This window comes from Choristoneura fumiferana, chromosome 22 (assembly GCF_025370935.1).
Source record: "Choristoneura fumiferana chromosome 22, NRCan_CFum_1, whole genome shotgun sequence".
Classification (NCBI taxonomy): Eukaryota; Metazoa; Arthropoda; class Insecta; order Lepidoptera; family Tortricidae; genus Choristoneura; species Choristoneura fumiferana.
This window is the reverse complement of record NC_133493.1, coordinates 2,035,656-2,055,160: the sequence shown is the minus strand read 5'-3', so window position 1 is coordinate 2,055,160 and position 19,505 is coordinate 2,035,656. Positions and strand designations below refer to the sequence as shown.

The window sequence follows — 19,505 nt, the reverse complement described above, 5'->3', positions numbered from 1 at the left end:
TCGGCCCACCCATTTAAGAGCTACGGTGCCACAGACAGACAGACAGACACACATAGCGGTCAAACCTTTAATACCCCTTTTTTTGCGTCGGGGGTTAATAATGTATGTATGTAGGAATACAATACAATACAATGCAAATACTCTTTATTGTATACTAGAAATAGTAAGCGATACAGAAAAACAGGTACACAGAGAAAATTTAGAAATGTTACCATGTATATTCCTTTCACGACCAATGTCGCCAGCTTCTCGCCGCACCCACTCGAAAGAACACACTTATAATTTATAATGAACAATGCAGATTTCAGAACTTTTTAACTATTTTGTCTTATACTGCATGATTTGTATGTGAAGACTGAAATTATCTTTGAGTTCAAAATCAAATGTTTATTCTGTAAAAGACCATCGCTACCAAGGATACGCCGCAGAAAACATGACTAAAGGTAACATTTCCAAAACTAAATTATTAATCATCGTCATTTTTGATGCGTCTATTATGATGTGAGATCAGCTTACACGTAATTAACATCAACCCGTAATCAAAGCTCCAAATAAATTCAAATATTTTAATATGGGGTGTTAAAAACCACAAGAAAATCCTAATACAGAGGAAAACCAATGTTTACGATTCACCATTTATTTTAGAGTGACACAGAACGGTAAAAAATGTAAAGTTCAATTAGACGTCATTGCACAGCACCGTAGAGGTTTCTAACATCCTCCCACCTTTGGGACGAAGACCCAAACCTTCTATCTTCACAGGACCTCGTCAGGTTGCACTTCCAGCGGGTATAGACGTTGATATGCCCGGGTGTACTCGCCGTCGGCTGTGCGTACTCTAGCTACTCTAGCATTTCCATCTTTTCCAGTATATACTTCTAAGATGACTCCTAAAGGCCACTTTATACGCTTCGCTTCAGTCTCTACCAATACGACATCGCCTACCTTTATATTAGAGTCCCTCTCCTTACCCTTCTGTATGAGCATCCCCAAGTACTCGTTCCTAAACCGCTCTCTTAGATCTCCTCTTAGCTTATGCAAATACCTTAATCGCCTATTCAAAGAGTCATGGTCGAGCTGGTCTAAATCTGGAGTCTCGCTGGCAGGAAGCCCTTGCACGAAGCAGGCTGGCGTCAGAGGCTTCAAGTTTTCTGTGTTATCCGCGATGTAGGTTAGGGGCCGTGAATTCATCAAGGCCTCACAATCACAAAGTATGGTTGACAGTTCCTCATAAGTTACTGTTTTCTGTCCCAAGTTGCGTCGGAGAAGTTCCTTAAGACAACGAATCAATCGCTCCCACCAACCTCCCCACCATGGCGCAGCCGGTGGATTGAACTTCCACTTGATGCTTCGCACACTGGAGTAAGCTGCTATCTCTTCCCAATTCAATGCTTTTAACAGATTATCAGCTCCGTGGAAATTAGTGCCATTATCCGTGTAAATTGTGTTGACTCTTCCACGTCTTGCGATAAACCGTCGTAACGCCATGAGAAAAGCTTCAGTTGACAGCGATTTTGTTAGTTCCAGGTGTACGGCGCGGTATACAGCACACGTAAATAAAATTATCCACACCTTCCCTCCCGACCGCAGAAAGAGAGGACCAGCTAGATCAATACCAGTCACTTCAAAGGCAGCAGCAGGTTTTATTCTGTCCAGAGGCAAAGGAGGTAACGGTGTGTCGGCATGTTTCACCGATTGTCGCTTGCAGGTTACGCATTTTGACACTGTTGAACTAACAAGTCGTCTAACACCAGTGATCCAATAAGTCTCCCTGAGTACTGTCATTAGAATACCCGGGCCGGCGTGATGCAACATGTGGTGTTTCGAGGTTACTAGCCTTTTGATTATAAGATGCTTCCCAGGCAGAAATATCGGACATACAAAGTCTGCGGGCTCATCACTAAGTATAAGCTTTGTGCGAATTCTTAATAAGCCTTCCTCATCTTTAAATATTTGCAGATTTTTCGACTTTTTGATATCATCTGCCATCATTTCGGCTTGAACCATCTTTAAAAGTTTCTTCTCGGCGCTCTGAAACTCCTCACAGGTCAGTTCACCTCTTCGTTTATTTTTATTCTTGCAGTTGTACGCAAATCTTAATATCCAGCCAACTGTTCTCACTATCATAGTAAATTTGGAAAAGTAAGTCAGTCTGGATAGAATTGTACTAATACCTGCCGTAGTATTAGCAAGTACGATCTTCTTCCTTTCTTTGTTGACTTCTTGCTCATCAACGTTTAATTGAGACATAGGCCATTCACTTTCTTCTGCTTTCAGCCAAGCCGGTCCCTCCCACCATTTACTCTTCAGTAGGTGTTTAGCGTTGCAGCCTCTCGAAGGTAAGTCGGCAGGGTTCATCGAGCCTGGTAGATGATACCAATCTTCCACGTTAGTATATTGACGTATCTCCTTCACTCTGTTCTTTACAAAAATGTTCCAGTCTCCCTCAGTCGTAATCCAGGTGAATGCTACGCTTGCGTCAGTCCAGAAGTAAACTCGACAATTTGACAGTTCCAACGCTTCTTTGACTTGAATATACAAGCGTGTTGCAATTAGGTTTGCCATTAATTCTAAGCGCGGTATGCTGACTTCACGGACTGGTGCGACGCGTGACTTCGCTTGAACCAACTGCACAGTAACTTCTCTTTGAAATTCGCTTCGCAGGAAAATGGCAGTCGCGAATGACACCTTGCTCGCATCACTAAAGACGTGCAGGCTGTTATTACATTTGTTTATTGTAGCAGAGGTAAGTCGACGCGGAATACGGCAGCCAATAAGCAAGTGAATATGTTTAGACCAATCGAGGTATTCCTTTTGTAAGTTAATCGGCAGTTCTGAGTCCCAACCCAGCTTTAAATTCCAAGTTTTTTGAATAATTCGTTTGGGCACAAGAGTAACTGGGCATGCCAAACCGACCGGATCAAAAACCTTTTGGGTTATGGACAACAAACTCCTTTTTGTAACTTTTTCTTCTAAGGTCATGTTTTGAACGAAGTTGACATTACAGTACAATTGATCTCTTTTCAAATCCCATATAAGGCCGAGTACAGACAGACTGTCTTCTTTTGACGTCATATCTTTATTGGTCATGGGAGCTGTGACCCAACCTCGTAAGTCAAATTTCGCCTCGGTCGCCAGATGTTAAAAACCACAAGAAAATCCTAATACGGAGGAAAACCAATGTTTACGATTCACCATTTATTTTAGAGTGACACAGAACGGTAAAAAATGTAAAGTTCAATTAGACGTCATTGCACAGCACCGTAGAGGTTTCTAACAATGGGGTAACACAGAGAAACTACAAATGCACTCAGTTATATAAGAATGTTCTTACAAATCGAGACGAATGTCAAGTGAAATACAATATCGTTTAACGTACTTGAGTCACTAAAGCATCGGCGACACTTCTCTATCGGAACATACCTACATAGCGATTTATTTTCATAAATATACGGTAAGGTAAACGTCCGGATCATCATGTCAGCCGAAAGACGTCCACTGCTGGACATAGGCCTCCTCCAAGGCTCTCCACTCAGACCGGTCTTGTGCTTTTCGGATCCACCGCGATCCCGCGATCTTAACCAGGTCGTCGCTCCATCTTGTTGGAGGCCTACCGACAGCTCGTCTCCCGGTCCGCGGATGCCATTAGAACCTTTTGACCCCCACTGCCACTTTCGCAATTCTTCGGGCGTCCAAACGCCCTGATAGGTACTAATGCCCAATAGACGACACCCTGCTTTTATCTCTATTGCTAATGACATAAGATTAAAGATGCACTAGTACGTTTACCTTACCCACCTGTATTTAATGTTATGCAATAGTTACCGAAATCGTTACGCTTGTGGCTACCACAATGTAATTTAATGTATGCTTTCACTATTTCTATGTAATTCTCGAACCGGTCGTTACATATTCAACAGCGCGAAGTTTTAATTCCATAAACACAGGTTTACTGTTTCCCACTGGTGGTAAACGGGATTAATACGGCAGTGGTTAGCCGCTACCGCTTGTGTTCTACTTAGGGCTAGGGTTTGCAGGTTGTAATGAGCTAGAGCACGCTCTACTGTGAATGCAGTATTAAAGACTGCAGCGTAAAATATTAACATAAGATATGTTTTTGCTTCGTTGGGTTCATTGATTTGTTTTGAGACGTCAACTAATACAAGCACCCTTTTAGTCGTACTTTGTACCTACTTCGACGCATATGTAATAGGCAGGGGATAGTTTGGAATCTCACCTCTTAAATTGATTTTTATAGACATTTTTCGTAAATTATTTAGTTATCAAATATATATTTTTTAGATTTTTCGGAAAACAGTACTAAGATGCGAAAGTGAAATAGGGGTTGTTTTTCTTTTCAAATTATCGCTGAATCCTACATGTCATCAACCATATTATTATGTAAGTAGATTGACTAAAGAATTTACACGTAAAATGTCGGTAGTAAATAAAAATACGTACCTATCTATTTATAAAAATCTTATATAATATAAACAGAGTGGAGGGTCCGAGCCAAATCTCACAACATCTCACCATTGGGGTCAGGGGGTTTGTACAAAGGGAAAAATTTCCTCACCTAAAATGGCCGCCCGCTTATATTTTAAGTTGGAGGTGATTGGAACCTGGGCTCTACCCGGGTGCATATTATTGGCTAGGTTAAGATCTGGTGACGCTTCGATTGTGAGTTTTTTTTTTACTAATAACTGACCGTGATTGACTCTGTCTACTTGTATAGTCCCTGCTAAGCTCTGCATACATTATACATTAATTATTTTGAGCCTTTATTACTCTTTCACACAAAAACAGCTTGTGTGGATGAATGAAGCCATAGTGGCCTAGTGGTTTGCCCTATTGTCTCTCAAGCAAAGAGAATTCTGTTCGAGGCCGAGCTAGCACCTCTGAGTTTTTCAGAATTTATGTGCGAAATGGGTGACAGTCTTTATCGGCCCGGACAATACCGACATGGAAATACCGACTCTGGTTTTCCTGTTTTTCGACATTGAATGCCATGCCACTAAATATCAGCCCGGTTTGCATCGTACTGCGGTGATCATTCTTGACCTGATAAATACCAACGAGATAATTACCGGCATGTCAATACCGACCCTGTTTTTCGTGTACACCGAACTTTAATAAATTTAGTGGAATATAACTATAATTTGGTCCTGGCGCTTCGCCGGCCGCTGCCGCGGCACGCTCGCTACGCTCTCTCGGCTCGCGCATTGTGGTCACAATTGAACCTAACACAAGCGGCACGGGAAAAAAAATCGGTAATTATTGGCTTCCGATTATCATGCCGGTATTTATCAAGTCGGGAATGTTAGAGCGGTATTTATTCATACCGGGTAGATATCGCGTGACCGGAATTTACCGCGGTGTTATTTCGAAGCCATTTGGGCTACCAAATATCAGGTCGGTATTGCTCGACCGGTTAAGTCATGTCGGTTTTGAGTGCTCCCCTGCGAAATAACATTTGAAATTTTACGGTGAAGGAAATCATCACGAGATGTTCTGTCAATAGTATGAAGCGTATGAAGTTTACAATCCGCATTGAACCTGCGTGGAAACTAGGACCAAAATCTTTTCAGTCTAAGAGGAGACTTGCAGAGACGTATTATATAGGCCGAGATGACTTTGGATGAAGTTTGATATCTGAATAACTTGAACTCTCAATTAAACATTTTGTACCTAAGTAGTTATTTACGCCTAGGCACCAGGTGACTTGGCAAAAGCTCAGTCAAAACGATAGCCCTGTGATCTACGTCTATGATATAATCGCAAATGATAGCAAAGTAATGAGGTAACAGATCGGTCCCTGTGGGGTGATCGCGTCGCCAGTTCCCGACTCTGTCGGCGCTGTACTTAGGGTCTACCTACTCAAAAGTTCGAAAATCGAAGTTCGTATCGTACCGTCCCTCTCGCTCTCGTATTAAATAAGTACAAGTGTCTGAGGGCCCGGATAACACGAATTTCGATTTATGAATTTCGTAGTAGCCCTGCTGCAGTGTCACTTGGAAATCATTGGTTTTGAGAATTTATTTTCTAAAACCCCGACTGAATGAAAGATGGATTCACGGCACGAGGATTGTGTAGTATACTTTGTGTTTTACTAAGAGCCTAATTAGATTTATTTGCAAAAAAATAGTAAAATTAATTTACGTAAAGTAAATTTATTAAAATTAAACCAAAATTAAAGAAAAGAAATTAAGCAAAATTAAAGAAAAGAAATTAAGCAAAAATTAAAGTAAAACTAGAAAATAAATAGGTACGAGAGTCTTGAAAAATAACAAAATGAACACTAAATAAGGAGCTGTTTCACCACCCATTGATTAATTTTATTTGACGGATAAATGTGATGCCGTCTCCGTGTATTCTAACAAAACAAACAGAGACGGTATCACATTTATCCGTCAAAAATTTAATCAATGGATGGTGAAAAGGGGGGTACTTAAGTATTTAACGTCCGACCTAGATTAGACCTCCTGTTAAACCCAACACAAAAAACTTAGTATTTCGAAAAATTAAATACGCGGTTTCCCAAAGATACAAGCTAAGCTAGGTTAATTACATATTTCAATACAAAATACATATTGCTAATATGTTGTGTAGACCTAAGATGACATGTACAAAGTGTAATGATGAAATAAATAAATTGTTCGTCCCCGAGAGCAATCGTCGAAACCGTTAGAGCTGTTTCCGAGATAAATAAATATGCATATAAATGGGGTAAATGGGGAAGGCCTATGTCCAACAGTGGACGTCCTACGGCTGAAATGATGACGACGAGAGCTGAATTTGCATGGCATTTTTTGACTTGTCGTAGTGTTTTCTCACTTATGGACTCTACTTAAATGATGTCGATTATATTAGACTAGCTCATTGTCCGGTTGTTTACTTGCATGGAAATGATCAAGTATATTTGCAGTAGATAGGTACAGTCACCAGCACCAATATCTGACACAACAAGCGTGCATTAATATCTGATACGACTTTATTTCTAGGGCCGGAGGGATGTGTCAGATATTTTTGCACGCTCCGCTGTGGCAGATATTAATAAAGGTGACTGTTACTACCACTTTAAATTTTTAATTTTATATATAAGATATGTTGTGTCCCGGATTTAAGAGATATTAGGGGTTTTCGAAAGGAAAGGCCGTATCCCGACTATCGCCATTTAATAATCAATTTCTAAACATGTAGGGTAGACATGCTGTACTTATGATTTAGAACTACCCGCGAATCACTTACATAACATTCCTCCGCTACAAGATCAAAACATACTTATATTTATAAATCTGACTATAAGTAACCTTACATCCTTGCAACCCAAATTATAACAGATGGTCATATGTCACGTGGTAATACCTTAAATCAATTAATGAGTATTCCAGTGATCTTCTATGTTATTTTAATTTTATACATCATAATAATTTATTTCAACTTCATTCTTCCCCCAAATAAGTACATAATTAAGTGAGTAAATAATTAGTGGAAAAGAACACTACATTAAATTTCAATAAAATGATAAGTATTATCACAACAATGTATCAAACTGGTTGATATAATTATGTATAGCATGCACATAAAAAATACTAAATCTTATACATCTTGTAAGGAATTAGGCATCGGCCTGATCTAGTGCGACGTTCGCCTTGCGGCGGTGGAGCGGGAGCGGTTTTGGTAGTGCTATAACTTGGAGGGGTGCTAAATTTATCCTCGGCCTCTTCACTGGGGGCAGCGCTGGGGCTGGGGTCTGGGTTCGCGCCCGGGTCGGGGGAGGCCAGGGTAGGTGCCTGAGTGGCTGTCGCTGACGCCGCGGTTGCTATGTTGGTGGGTTCACCAGAATTTGCCGCCTCAGTACTATAATCTTGGTATGACCATGACGACGGATTACTTTTACGATTAAAAGAGTTTGCGTTTATTATTTGATTAGCGTGCCGTCTCCAAACAATTTGGGAGTTCACAATCGCAATATCGTATAGCACCCGTCCTACGCGACTTATAATAACACCGAGGATCCATTGAGGCTTCGCGGGGTTGCCACGGTAATCTTTAGTCCAAACCCTGTCATTTACACAAAAATCTCTCGACTGACCACCATATGTTTTTATTTGCCGATCTTGATTCGTTTTTACCCGGTGTGTTACTAAACTAACTGACTGTGTAAGCAAGTTTTTTGGACCTGACACTAAGTCGAGTTTACAATTTAAGCTCCTGCCAAACATTAACGATGCCGGTGATACGCCAGTGGTGCAATGTGGCGTATTTCTATAGTTAAAAAGATAGTGGTCCAAATTGATATTTAAGTTTTTTATTGGGCCATCTTTTAAAGCGTTAGTTATGAACTTCTTACAAGTCTTAACTGCGTTCTCGGCAAGTCCGTTACTTTGTGGAAAATAGACAGGCGATAACATGTGCTTGACGCTGTGAGCTGTGCAAAACTGTGAAAATTCCGATGCGATAAAAGTTTTCGCGTTATCCGTTACGATGTATTTAGGGTACCCAAAATGTGAGAATATTTTTCGAAGCTGATTTATTAAAGTTTGGGCCATTAAATTTGGTACCTCGAGACATTCAAGCCATTTACTATGTGCGTCAATTAGCACCAAGTAAGTCCGTCCATGAAACGGTCCGAGGAAATCTAAATGGATCCTCTCGAATACTGTCCTGGGCCATTCCCAGGGTTCTATTGGGACTCTGGGAGGAGAGGGTCGCGTTGCAACACATCGACAACAGTTTGCGACTACGCTCTCGATGTCGCTGTCAATTCCCGGATACCAGCAACGTTCTCGAGCTAACAGTTTCATCTTCACGATGCCCAGGTGCGCAGCATGTAGTTCCTGCAATACACCGGCTCGGAACCTTTCGGGAACAACGATTCGATGCCCCCTCATGAGACAACCCTTGTCAACGTGCAGTTCATGTTGACAACGACGGTACGGCAGCAATTCTGAGCGTACTTTCTTAGGCCACCCTTTGGCCACGTGATCCAACACCGCTGATAGTGTTACGTCATTCGCCGTTGCCTCTTGCAACTCGCCAAGAGAAGCGGGAAACGGCGCGCCGGCGGCCGCCAATGCGTTTATATAGCTCACCGGCTCCCCGCCTTCCCCTACTTCGGGTTCCGCGTCCACGGGGAAACGACTCAGATAGTCAGCTACATTATTCTCGCTGTTTACAAATTCAATCCGGTAGTTATACGCAGCAAGAAATATGGCATAGCGTTGCAACCTAGACTCAGTCATCTGAGGTATACCCTTATCTGGGGAAAAAATTGATAATAGCGGCTTGTGGTCAGTTCTCAAAATGAACGGCTCAGCGCGGCCATAAAGGTATTGATGATATTTTTTTATTCCGTAAATTATAGCTGTCGCCTCCTTTTGGATTTGGCTGTAAGACTGTTCGCTTTTGTTTAGTGCTCGTGAAGCGTAACAGAGTGGCCGCTCCGTTCCGTTTTTGTAACGCACCGACAGCACTGAGCCTAGGCCGCTTGGCGCAGCGTCCACCGTCAACACAAGTGTCTGTCGTGGGTCAAAATGAGCCAACACACGAGATGAGCTTAATTCCTTTTTTACGTCGTCAAATGCCTTTTGTTGCTCATCTGACCAGATCCATTTGTTTTCTTTCCTTAGCAGCTTGTGTAGGGGCTCTAATAGCATAGCTGCATTCGGGATAAAATTCCTATAAAAATTTATTAAGCCCAAGAAGGACTTCAATTGCTTCGTATTTTGTGGTATTTTCAATTCTGTTATAGACTTTATTTTTTCAGGATTTTTATGAATACCATCGCGGTCGATAACAAACCCTAAGTACTCGACCCTGTCCTGACAAAATGAACATTTACTTTTCTGTAACATGAGACCGGCGTCGAGCAATCTTTTGAGAACTTGGTCCACCCGTTCCCAGTGCAACTGCTCAGTCGGGGCGGCTATGAGCACGTCATCGATGAAAACTTCAACGCCCTCGATTCCTTGTAAGAGTTGTACCATCGCGCGCTGGAACAGTGCGGGGGCGTTCGCTAACCCGAACACTAAACGAGTGTACACAAAGAGCCCCTTGTGAGTATTGATGCAGGTGTACTGCTGGGATTGCTCGTCCAGCAAAAACTGATTGTAACTGTTTGATAAATCCAATTTACTAAAGTAACGCGCATTGTGCAACGACGCGCACAGTTCGGAGATTTTAGGCAGTGGATAAGAATCCACTTTGAGATCCTTATTAATCGACATGGAATAATCGCCACATAAACGCACGTCGTTATTTTTTTTTAAAACGGCTACGATCGGCGATGCGTACTTCGAATAGGTGACCGGTTTTAAAATACCTACGCTCACTAATCTATCTAATTCCGCACTCACCTTATCTTTCAACGCAAACGGCACGGTTCTGGCTTTAAAAAATTTTGGAGACGAACCTTCTTTTAGATGCAACGTCAACTTGTATTTATTAAATGTGCCAAGGTCGCCCGAAAATAATGATCCATATTTCGCTAAGACGGATTTACCGCCATCATTTGATGCACAATAATTAAGTGCCACAAAAGCTAACTTAAATTTTGATAGGAAATCCCGGCCTAACAATGATACTGGGCCGTGTTCAATAACATAAAAGTTAAGACCATGCGTCACACCATTATACGAGACCGGCAGCATGCACATGCCCACCGGCGTCAGCACCGAACCGTTATATGTACGTAAACATTTATTGGACTCACCGAGAGGCAGGTGCGAGAAATGGTTTCGCCACACCTTCGCTGGCATCGCCGACACCGCGCTGCCCGAGTCTACCTCCATGCTAAAACCGATGCCACATACGCTCACCTCCACCGCCATAGGCTTATCATGTAAACACCGGATATTATTAAAGGAAGTACAGTTGTTATCATCTTCACTATCACTAGAGTCTCGTATGTAATAGTTACGCCAATCCTTGCTACTTTTCTTATTGAAAGATTTATTGTGCGCTTTTTTTGAAGTACTTTTACTTGTACACATTTTTTTTAAATGTCCTTTAACTCCACAATTATCACAATTTAAATGACGATAACCGCAATCGGCGGCGACATGCGACCTGCCGCCGCACACGAAGCACTGCGCGGCGCCCCCGCGAGCCGCCGGTGCCGCGCGCCTGCCGCTGCGGCCGGCCGCGGCATACAGCAGGGGCTCGGCCTTCACCGCCGCTCCACTAGGACACGTTTCACTCCCAGCTAGCACCAGTCGAGCACTCTCCACGGCACACGCCAATTCTAATGCCGTTGACAAGTTCAACTTGTCCGCCTTCTCGCGAAACAGTTTTTCACGAACAGCTGGGGAGTCTACGCCTAATACAAATCTGTCAGTCAGGCACATCTCGAGTGCCGTGCCGAAACTGCAATCCGAAGCTAATCCCCGTAGCCGCGCCGCGAACTCGGCCATTGACTCATGAGTTTCCTTATTAGCCGAATAGAACTTTTGTCGCTCTGCGTAAACACATTTTTTTGGTTGGAAATGGGTATCGAGTGTAGATACGATGTTGTTGTAGTTAGTTTCTTCTGGCGTGAGAGGGTAAAGTAAATCTCGCGTGAGTCGATAAGATTCTTGTGACATGCAATTTAGAAAAATCGCTCGCCGTTTACCACCCGACTTATCGGAAGTATCGTCGATTCCATTCGCTAAGAAAAAGTTAGATAATTGTGCCTTATGCACCACCCACTCGTCAGACTTGCAGTCAAATACCGGAACACTGCCAAAAATAGACATAATTTCGACAATCACTTTTTGTACCGCACTGAATGTAATTGACCAAATTTCAATAAAATACACTCGTCGCCACTGTTGTGTCCCGGATTTAAGAGATATTAGGGGTTTTCGAAAGGAAAGGCCGTATCCCGACTATCGCCATTTAATAATCAATTTCTAAACATGTAGGGTAGACATGCTGTACTTATGATTTAGAACTACCCGCGAATCACTTACATAACAAAAACTAGCACAAATCGTATAAAATTTATGTCCGTAGGATGCCACAATATCATATTATTTCAATTAAATTTATGGAAAGAATAACGATATAAATATCATATTATTTTATTACTAATAAATATGAGTAAATTCATGTCTGGATTTTTATAGGTAAGTACTAATACTCTTTGTTCATGATCTGTCATGGCGACAAAATATAAAGAGAACTGACGTTGTCATGGGTTTGCGCTAGTGTCGCCCCCTGCGCGGAGCTTTGCCTAATATGCCCTATTAGGTATGTATTATAGTATCGTGGGCTTAAAAAAAATCTCAGCAGGTTTTTCCGAACTTGTGGTATATTTTTATGACATTCATAAGTGCTTGTTCTGGCCTAAATTGAATAAATATATTTTGGCTTCGACTTTGGATTCTATCTGGTCTAGTATTATTTTTTTAAGAATGGGTAAATCCGAATCCATAGATTCAAGAGTCAGATCCTGTTTTCTTTTGCTTTCATTTAATTAATTTACCTAATATCATAGGGCACAGGCCTCCTTTCATAATTAGAGGGCTTCGGCTGTTGTCCACACGGGCCCAGTGCGGATTAGGAAATTTACACACACCATTGAATTGCTTCGCAGGTCGTGCAGGTTTCCTCACGATGTTTTTCTTCACCGTAAAGCTCATGGTATGTTTCAGACGTTTTACAAGTTTCGTTACACTTTCCAGGTATATGTTGTACTTAAAAAACCCACTCAGGAGACCCACTTGCTCGTTTGCCATCCAGTTGAATAAAAAAAAAAAAAAAAAAACAAGTTTACTTTTAATCTTCTTTATTTATTTTAGTGTATAGTCATGACATGAGCTAAATTATTTTTATTTCATTGCACTGTCATGTTATATTTTATACAGCGTGTATTTTCGATACTACCTCAAACTGTAACCAGACGAAGATTTGAGTGCTGTGAACCGATATAAAAACAAATTGTTAATTTCAAATTAACTACCAGAGCGTAATTAATTTTTGAAATATTTTCGAGCAGCAATGTAATGCGTACAATAATTTGATACGAGAGAGAAACGTTCTGTGACTGTGATAAAAACAAAGCCGTATCACGTAGTGATTACATTGCGTGCTGATTCATTTTGTGAGGAAAATAATTGGTCATTTTATTTTACTAAAACAGGGTTTCGGAAACTTATGGCTCCACGTACCTCTGTTAAAGTTTCTAGACGACAGCGAACCCTCCCCCCCCCCTCCTCCCCAAAGAAAGTAAAAAACTGGCTGTTTGGAAAAACTAAGTTATTAAATATAATATATATTTTTTATTTCAATAAAAGGTAACAAATATTAGAATCGTCTTGCCAACGACAACTGAACAAACAACAACAATAAGTACAAATTTGGAGTCAAAAATACAAAAAGACTCCAAAAACAAATCTTAATCATCTTGCCATTCTTGCAGCCACCATCACGTAACCTGTCGCGAACCCCTAACCGTCGAATAGCGAACCCCTAGGGGTTCGCGTACCCCACTTTGAGAAACCCTGTACTAAAACAATGTTCATATAATCAAATCAAATTAAATCAAAACATAATCTGTGGACTAACTATACCCAAAAATCGTACAATTCCATACGGATATTGTATAATAATTTGTTTAGGATGATGGTGGGGCTTCCTTGCTACTGCAGTGCTTCTGGCATGTTTGCTGACGCTCACGTGGACGACTTTTATGCGCTTATGCGTAAGAAAGTCGCTTCACTGATACGCAGAATGAGGGGCAGCTCTAACAGTCTCCTAAAGGTGGTCGCAGAGAGGCAGGACAGTGCTGTTCTTGGCAGGTTCAACACGCCGCACGCTGCTCCTGCATCTTTGCGACAACATACCATCTAATAAATATCTCGTAATACCAATGTAGATATTTTGACCATGAAACTACCGTGAGACTAACTCATATTAAATGATATTGTAACGGATAACTCACGTCTTAAACCGAGTTTAGCTCGACATGTTTCAGGCTATTTCGTACGTAGCCCTTCTTCTCCTGGTTTAAGACGTGAGTTATCCGTTACAATATCATTTAATACCAATGTAGATATACTAACATAGTTCTTAAGTTTCTATTGTTACTAACATGCTATGGACCAAATTAGTTGTCTGAAAATAAAAACATTTTTTTTAATTTTTTTATAATAAAATGGGATTAATATGGCCTTCACTAACTACCCTTAAAGTTTGAGGTAGTATCAAAAATACACGCTGTATAGATTAATTAATAACAAGAATACATCCACATGTGTATAAAGAATATTGATACCAAATGACAATTTTTCACTACTTTCTTGAGGCGAAACATTGCTAGATGGCGTTAGAATCGCGAGGTCCGTTTGACGTTACAGCCTTGCTGCGAAGAGGGCTATCGCGTATGAATTCGCCGCTAGAGGCGCTAGTGTAGCGTGAGGTCTCCGAAATGTCAAATCTCAGTTTTTGGGTGAGCTACGCGGGTTTATTTATAATTAGAATAATTTTGTGAATATTTTGCATTGCCTGAAATTACTTATGGCAATTATGCGTTACGGGGCAATGAATGTCTGTGTTTTGAGACAGTTTTGTCTTTCGGAAGCTTTTGTCCTCCCTTTTTTTCCGAACAAAACGGGACTACGCAACTCTGGTTGCTCGATAATTTTATGGTACGGTGTATTAAATATGATTTTAATCTAAACTTCGTTTTCACGCCCGTAATAACAGACTTTGAAAGCCACACTTATAAACCTCACGCAACAGTGGCGCCATCTAGAAACACAAAAAACGGTAGCCCTCATTGGCTTGTTCAGTTATTTAACCAATCACAAATGAACCTCACAATACTGTTGCCACCTAGCGTGTCACAAACCCTTCATTCTAGTGTTCGCTCGGCGTTTCTGTTCATTTTCGAAGCAACGCCATCTGTTGTCGAGTAGCTATCACTAATGTAGTTCACCTACTCGTCAGAAGATGGCGCTACCAAATCCAAACTTCACGAATCTGATTAAGTCAGAATTCCATATCGACTCCGAGGAGTTACCATTTCCGACCAATCTATTGGTGCGAGCGGCCCGCGATCTGCGAATCAGCACTCACTTCGCTTGCGTTTAGGTAAGCTTCGGAGTCAGGTCCTCTAACTACTTGGCCATCCAGTCATCTTATATCAAACGTAGGACGTCCATTGTTTGACATAGTTGCTTTGGCCTGCATCCACCGTGAACCCACGGCTTTAACCAGGTCATCCGTCCGTCTCGTTGGACGTCCTACGCTACGCTTGCCGATCCGTGGTCTCCATAATTATCATCAATTTAACTGATGTATTATCATGTCTCATTAGCATGCCATCTTGTATTTCTTTTCCATGGGTTGAAGCTTCTCAACCAGTTGGCTTCTTTTTGGTAGGTCCTTTGCCTTCGATTTTGCCTGAAAGAAATTTAAAATACTTTATAAATAACCTTACCTAATCAACAAAAGGAAAACCCCCGACTTCACCGACACTTCAAAGTTCAATATCTCAAAAACGGCTGAACCGATTTTGATAAAACATAACTAAGAACCATCGCTAGAAAACCTGCTTTCAAATGAAAAAACCTCGTTCACACCGGTCCACCCGTTTAAGAGCTAGCGTCGGGAGTTATCATCGTCGTCATCATCATCTCGACGTATAGAGGTCCTACTGCCTCTTTACCAGTGGCGTAGCTACCAAGGGGCTAGGCGGGGCAGTGCCCCGGGGCCCTCAAGCTCAGGGGGCCCTTGAAATTCTGCTTTATAGCTGATGATAAAGTTGCTCAGCATTTTTAAAGTATTTGTATATTTAATGATTTTACTTCAAAAAATCTTAACAGTTTTGATAGCAGTGGGCCCCATTTTTTTATTTGCCCCAGGGCCCTAGGCTACCTAGCTACGCCACTGCTCTTCACAGAACGAGAGGGCTTAAGTCGTAGTTTCTACGGGCGCGCAATGCGTTGGAGACCTCAGATACACAATTCTTTAGTGTATCTAGGTTTCCTCAACATGTTTTCCTTCACCATAAAGCCATGGTACAAATCTAATTTCGAACATAAACTCATATGTCAAAATATAGGCTACTATACTATGACTATTTGCGTGACACTAGGGCAATTCCATAAGGCCCGTGAGTGCGAGCGAGAGGTACCTTAAAATGATTTAGGACTCAGTTTGCAAGTTTGTAATCGCCGTAGTATAGATACCCGCTGCTTCGCACTGGTGAACTATTAGATCCAGAAGTTGAAGTGAAATTCTGGGAATGGAACAGTTGGGCAGTGGAACAGTTTGCCCGAGACAGTGTTCAGTGCACCTTCAGTGAATTCTTTTAAAAACAGACTTGATAAGTACTTTGAAGACAATTACACAAGTGAACAATGATATGCACGCATCAGCTATAACCTGCCTGTGCATTATAAATAATAATAATAATCAACTTAATTCCTTTCCGTGTTTACCTTATCCTCCGTCCACGTAGAATATAGAATAGAATTCAAGAACTATGATTTTTTTATAATATATGGATAAAAACTATTCTATGTCCTTACTCGGGACTCAAACTAACTGTATACCGAATTTCATCCAAATCAGTTCAGCGGTTTACATGTGGTGAGGAACAAACAGGCTTACAAATTTTCGCATATTAGTAGAATAAAAATGGTGTTTTTTTTTTTAACCTTATAGTTTAACGAGGCTTCAGTACACTAAAAGTGACTATGCCAGCCTCATGGGGGGCCTCAGATACATGTTACACTCTCTTGTGCCGAAACCTAGCCTCTGGATGCAAAGGCCCGTCTGATGAACTTGTAAATCCGCATTGCTTCTTCTGAAAGTGGATGACTCATAATCACATTTACACTTCCATACCATCCAGATACCTGTTTCTGGTATCCTTATTCTGATCACATTCCAGAAGAAAATGAAGGAGGTCTTCAGTCTTATTACAACCTAAACACAAGGGTAATTGTACAACTCTCATCAAATTTAGGAAATAATTTAGTGGAATGTGATCAGACCGCACACAAAATGCAAGCACAAGTAGTTCCCTGGGAAGGCTGGCACAATCAAACCAGGGTACCTTGTACACTTTGTTCTGAATAGTACTATACCAAATGCCTTTTGCTTCAGATACTTTGTTAAACACTATTTGCCATTGTTCATTACACTTTGCCTTGGCTAAATACATCAATTCTGTACCATAAGGTTTACATCCAATCTCAACCCCTCTTGAAACTGCTATGTTAGCTAAACTATCAGCTTGCTCATTACCAGCTAAACCCACATGAGATGGGATCCATTGCAACACGATTTGGACACAGATGGAGTGCAATCTGTGTATGATTTTGAAGTTGATTTCGGCTATTGACAGATCACTTCTTACCTTCCATATGAAGCCGCAGATGTCGTCTCACATTAAAGGCATCAGTGAAATGTTTCTGGCATATATCACACTGATAAGGTTTCTCCTTAGTGTGAGACCTCTCGTGCCTCTCAAGATGTGAAGCGTACGGAAAATCTTTATTACACACCCCACAAACAAAATTATTTTTTCTAGTATGTGTGAGTTCATGGTGCTTCAAACTAGAAATCTGTGTGAACTTTTTCTCACACATGGTGCACCCATACGGCCTCCTGTTAGTGTGATTCTGTACGTGCCGCATCAAATTTGACTTCTGTGTGAATTGTCGCTCACATATTTCACAAGTATATGGTTTCTCGGCGCTATGTGTTATCTTGTGTCTTGCCAAGGTAGAGCTTTTTGTGTATTGCTTGTTGCACATTTCACATGTGTACTTTTTCTCATGTGTGTGAACCTCTCCCTGCTTACACAAATCACAAGCATATGGTTTTTCACCCGTGTGTACTCGTAGATGTTTTATTAGAGCTATTTTGTCACACATTTGTTTATTGCACACATTACAGGTATAAAGATTCTTGCCTGTGTGAATTAGTGTGTGCCTCCGCCAACTAGACTTGTACTTGAATTGTTTTGTGCATATGTTGCATGTGTACACATTGTTGCTTTCGTTGAATTCTTCGTCAAATTGTAATGGTTCAATTTTGACGGTAACTAGTTCTGGTTTTGCGATAGGTTCTATTTCTATAGTTAATTTATTAGTGCTTGCTTCGGAGTTAGCGTCTTTTTTGATGTCTGAATCCATACTGTTGCAACTGGAAACGGAACGATATTAAAAATTAGCTATGGGTAATTCTTTTGTTAATTATATATTGGGTAATATCATGGAATAGAGTGGCTATAGAAAGACGAGAATGGAGAAGATTGGAGGCCTTTGCCAACCTGGCAAACGGACATGCAAAAAATAAGCAAACGAGATATTTATGAATAAAAGAGAAGGAAAGAAGTGATGAAATACATTTATACATTCTTGTAATGTTACATGCTGTCCGATTAAAGGCTTATAATAAAATATTTTTTTTGTTAATATTTCAAAAACGGTTGAGGTACACTGGTACACTTTTAACTTCCCTAGGTCATAGGTCCTCTGTACCTAAAATGTACACTTTTGTGAGAGATAAAGTAGCGTATGTCAAGTACAGTCACATGCAAATATCTGCTCCAGCAGTGTGCAAAAATATCTGACACATGTATTAGATATTGGTGCTGGTGACTACAGTGGAACTTTCTAATAATGAAAGAAGAACTTCAAGAGTTGATTCTAGTCTAATAGCAACCCTAGTCCAAAATGACCAATCAGTACTCTTAAAAGTTAAAACAAACAGAGCTTACCTTACCTTGGGCACTGTAATGGTATGACACTGAATCGCCTAAACTTCTTGTCCAAATGAAGCGAGAAATAAGAATGAATGGTCACATCACAAGTTTCTTATATTTTTAAATTTACTTATATGGCGGCCTTAGCTAGGGCCAGTGTGTTACAATAGGGTTAAAGTTGATTTTGCATAACGCCACGGTTAAACAGCAGCAAGCAAGGAATCAATTTCGTAGAAAAAAAACAGCTGAAAATCACAAAACAGGGTGTCGGTAGTTATTGTACGACCTGGACAATGTTCGACCGATTTTGTACGACCTGATAATTGGCTAAGTAAAGTTTTTTGGAGAGGCGCTAATTATATTTTTTTTCGATAGTCGACGTCTTAATAATCGAGGAACTGCAGCTCTTTTATTTTTATTTCCTCTTATTAATTAGAAATATTTTTTTAAGTGGACGATATGACGTTTGTGAGATTGAAATTGCAGAACCGTTGAGGGCTTAGTACTTAGTAGAAACAGTAAAAAAAAAAACGAAGTCAACTGTCACTGCTGTCATTGTCAAGTAGAATCTAACCTAAAACCGTTTTATTTACTTTGCGATTTGGTGCGTGCGATCAGTGTTTTTTGGATAATTTTTAAAGACCTCTCAGCACAAACTCAGTACTTTAAAATTTGCCGCATTCTCCACGACCTTTGCATGATAATTGGACCACGATTGGATAGTTTCGACGACTATTTTGGCTCTGCTTCTTCGACAACGCTATCTTGCAGTCTCGACGACACTTGGCTTGATATTTGG

At 40.8% G+C, this 19,505-nt stretch overlaps 2 protein-coding genes and 1 long non-coding RNA gene across 3 annotated transcripts in view; 1 reads left to right on the top strand and 2 right to left on the bottom strand.

The window, feature by feature from the left end:
• The window catches only part of LOC141440127 (uncharacterized), a 265,808-nt gene that overhangs the window by 121,172 nt on the left and 125,131 nt on the right, over positions 1-19,505 (top strand). The gene's annotated exons all lie outside the window — the stretch shown is intronic.
• LOC141440171 (uncharacterized) lies at positions 757-2,127 on the bottom strand. Its single transcript, XM_074104633.1, has one exon. The coding sequence runs from the start codon at positions 2,125-2,127 to the stop codon at positions 757-759; it is 1,371 nt and encodes a 456-aa protein (XP_073960734.1).
• Positions 13,491-19,025, bottom strand: LOC141440289 (uncharacterized). Its single transcript, XR_012452680.1, has 2 exons — positions 18,727-19,025; positions 13,491-15,390 (listed from the first exon to the last, which is right to left on the bottom strand). It is a non-coding gene; the product is annotated as an uncharacterized lncRNA (long non-coding RNA).

What these genes read in the sequence shown, in the direction of transcription:
- LOC141440171 (XM_074104633.1), bottom strand. Translation starts at nt 2,127, where the DNA reads ATGATAGTGAGAACAGTTGGCTGGATATTAAGATTTGCGTACAACTGC.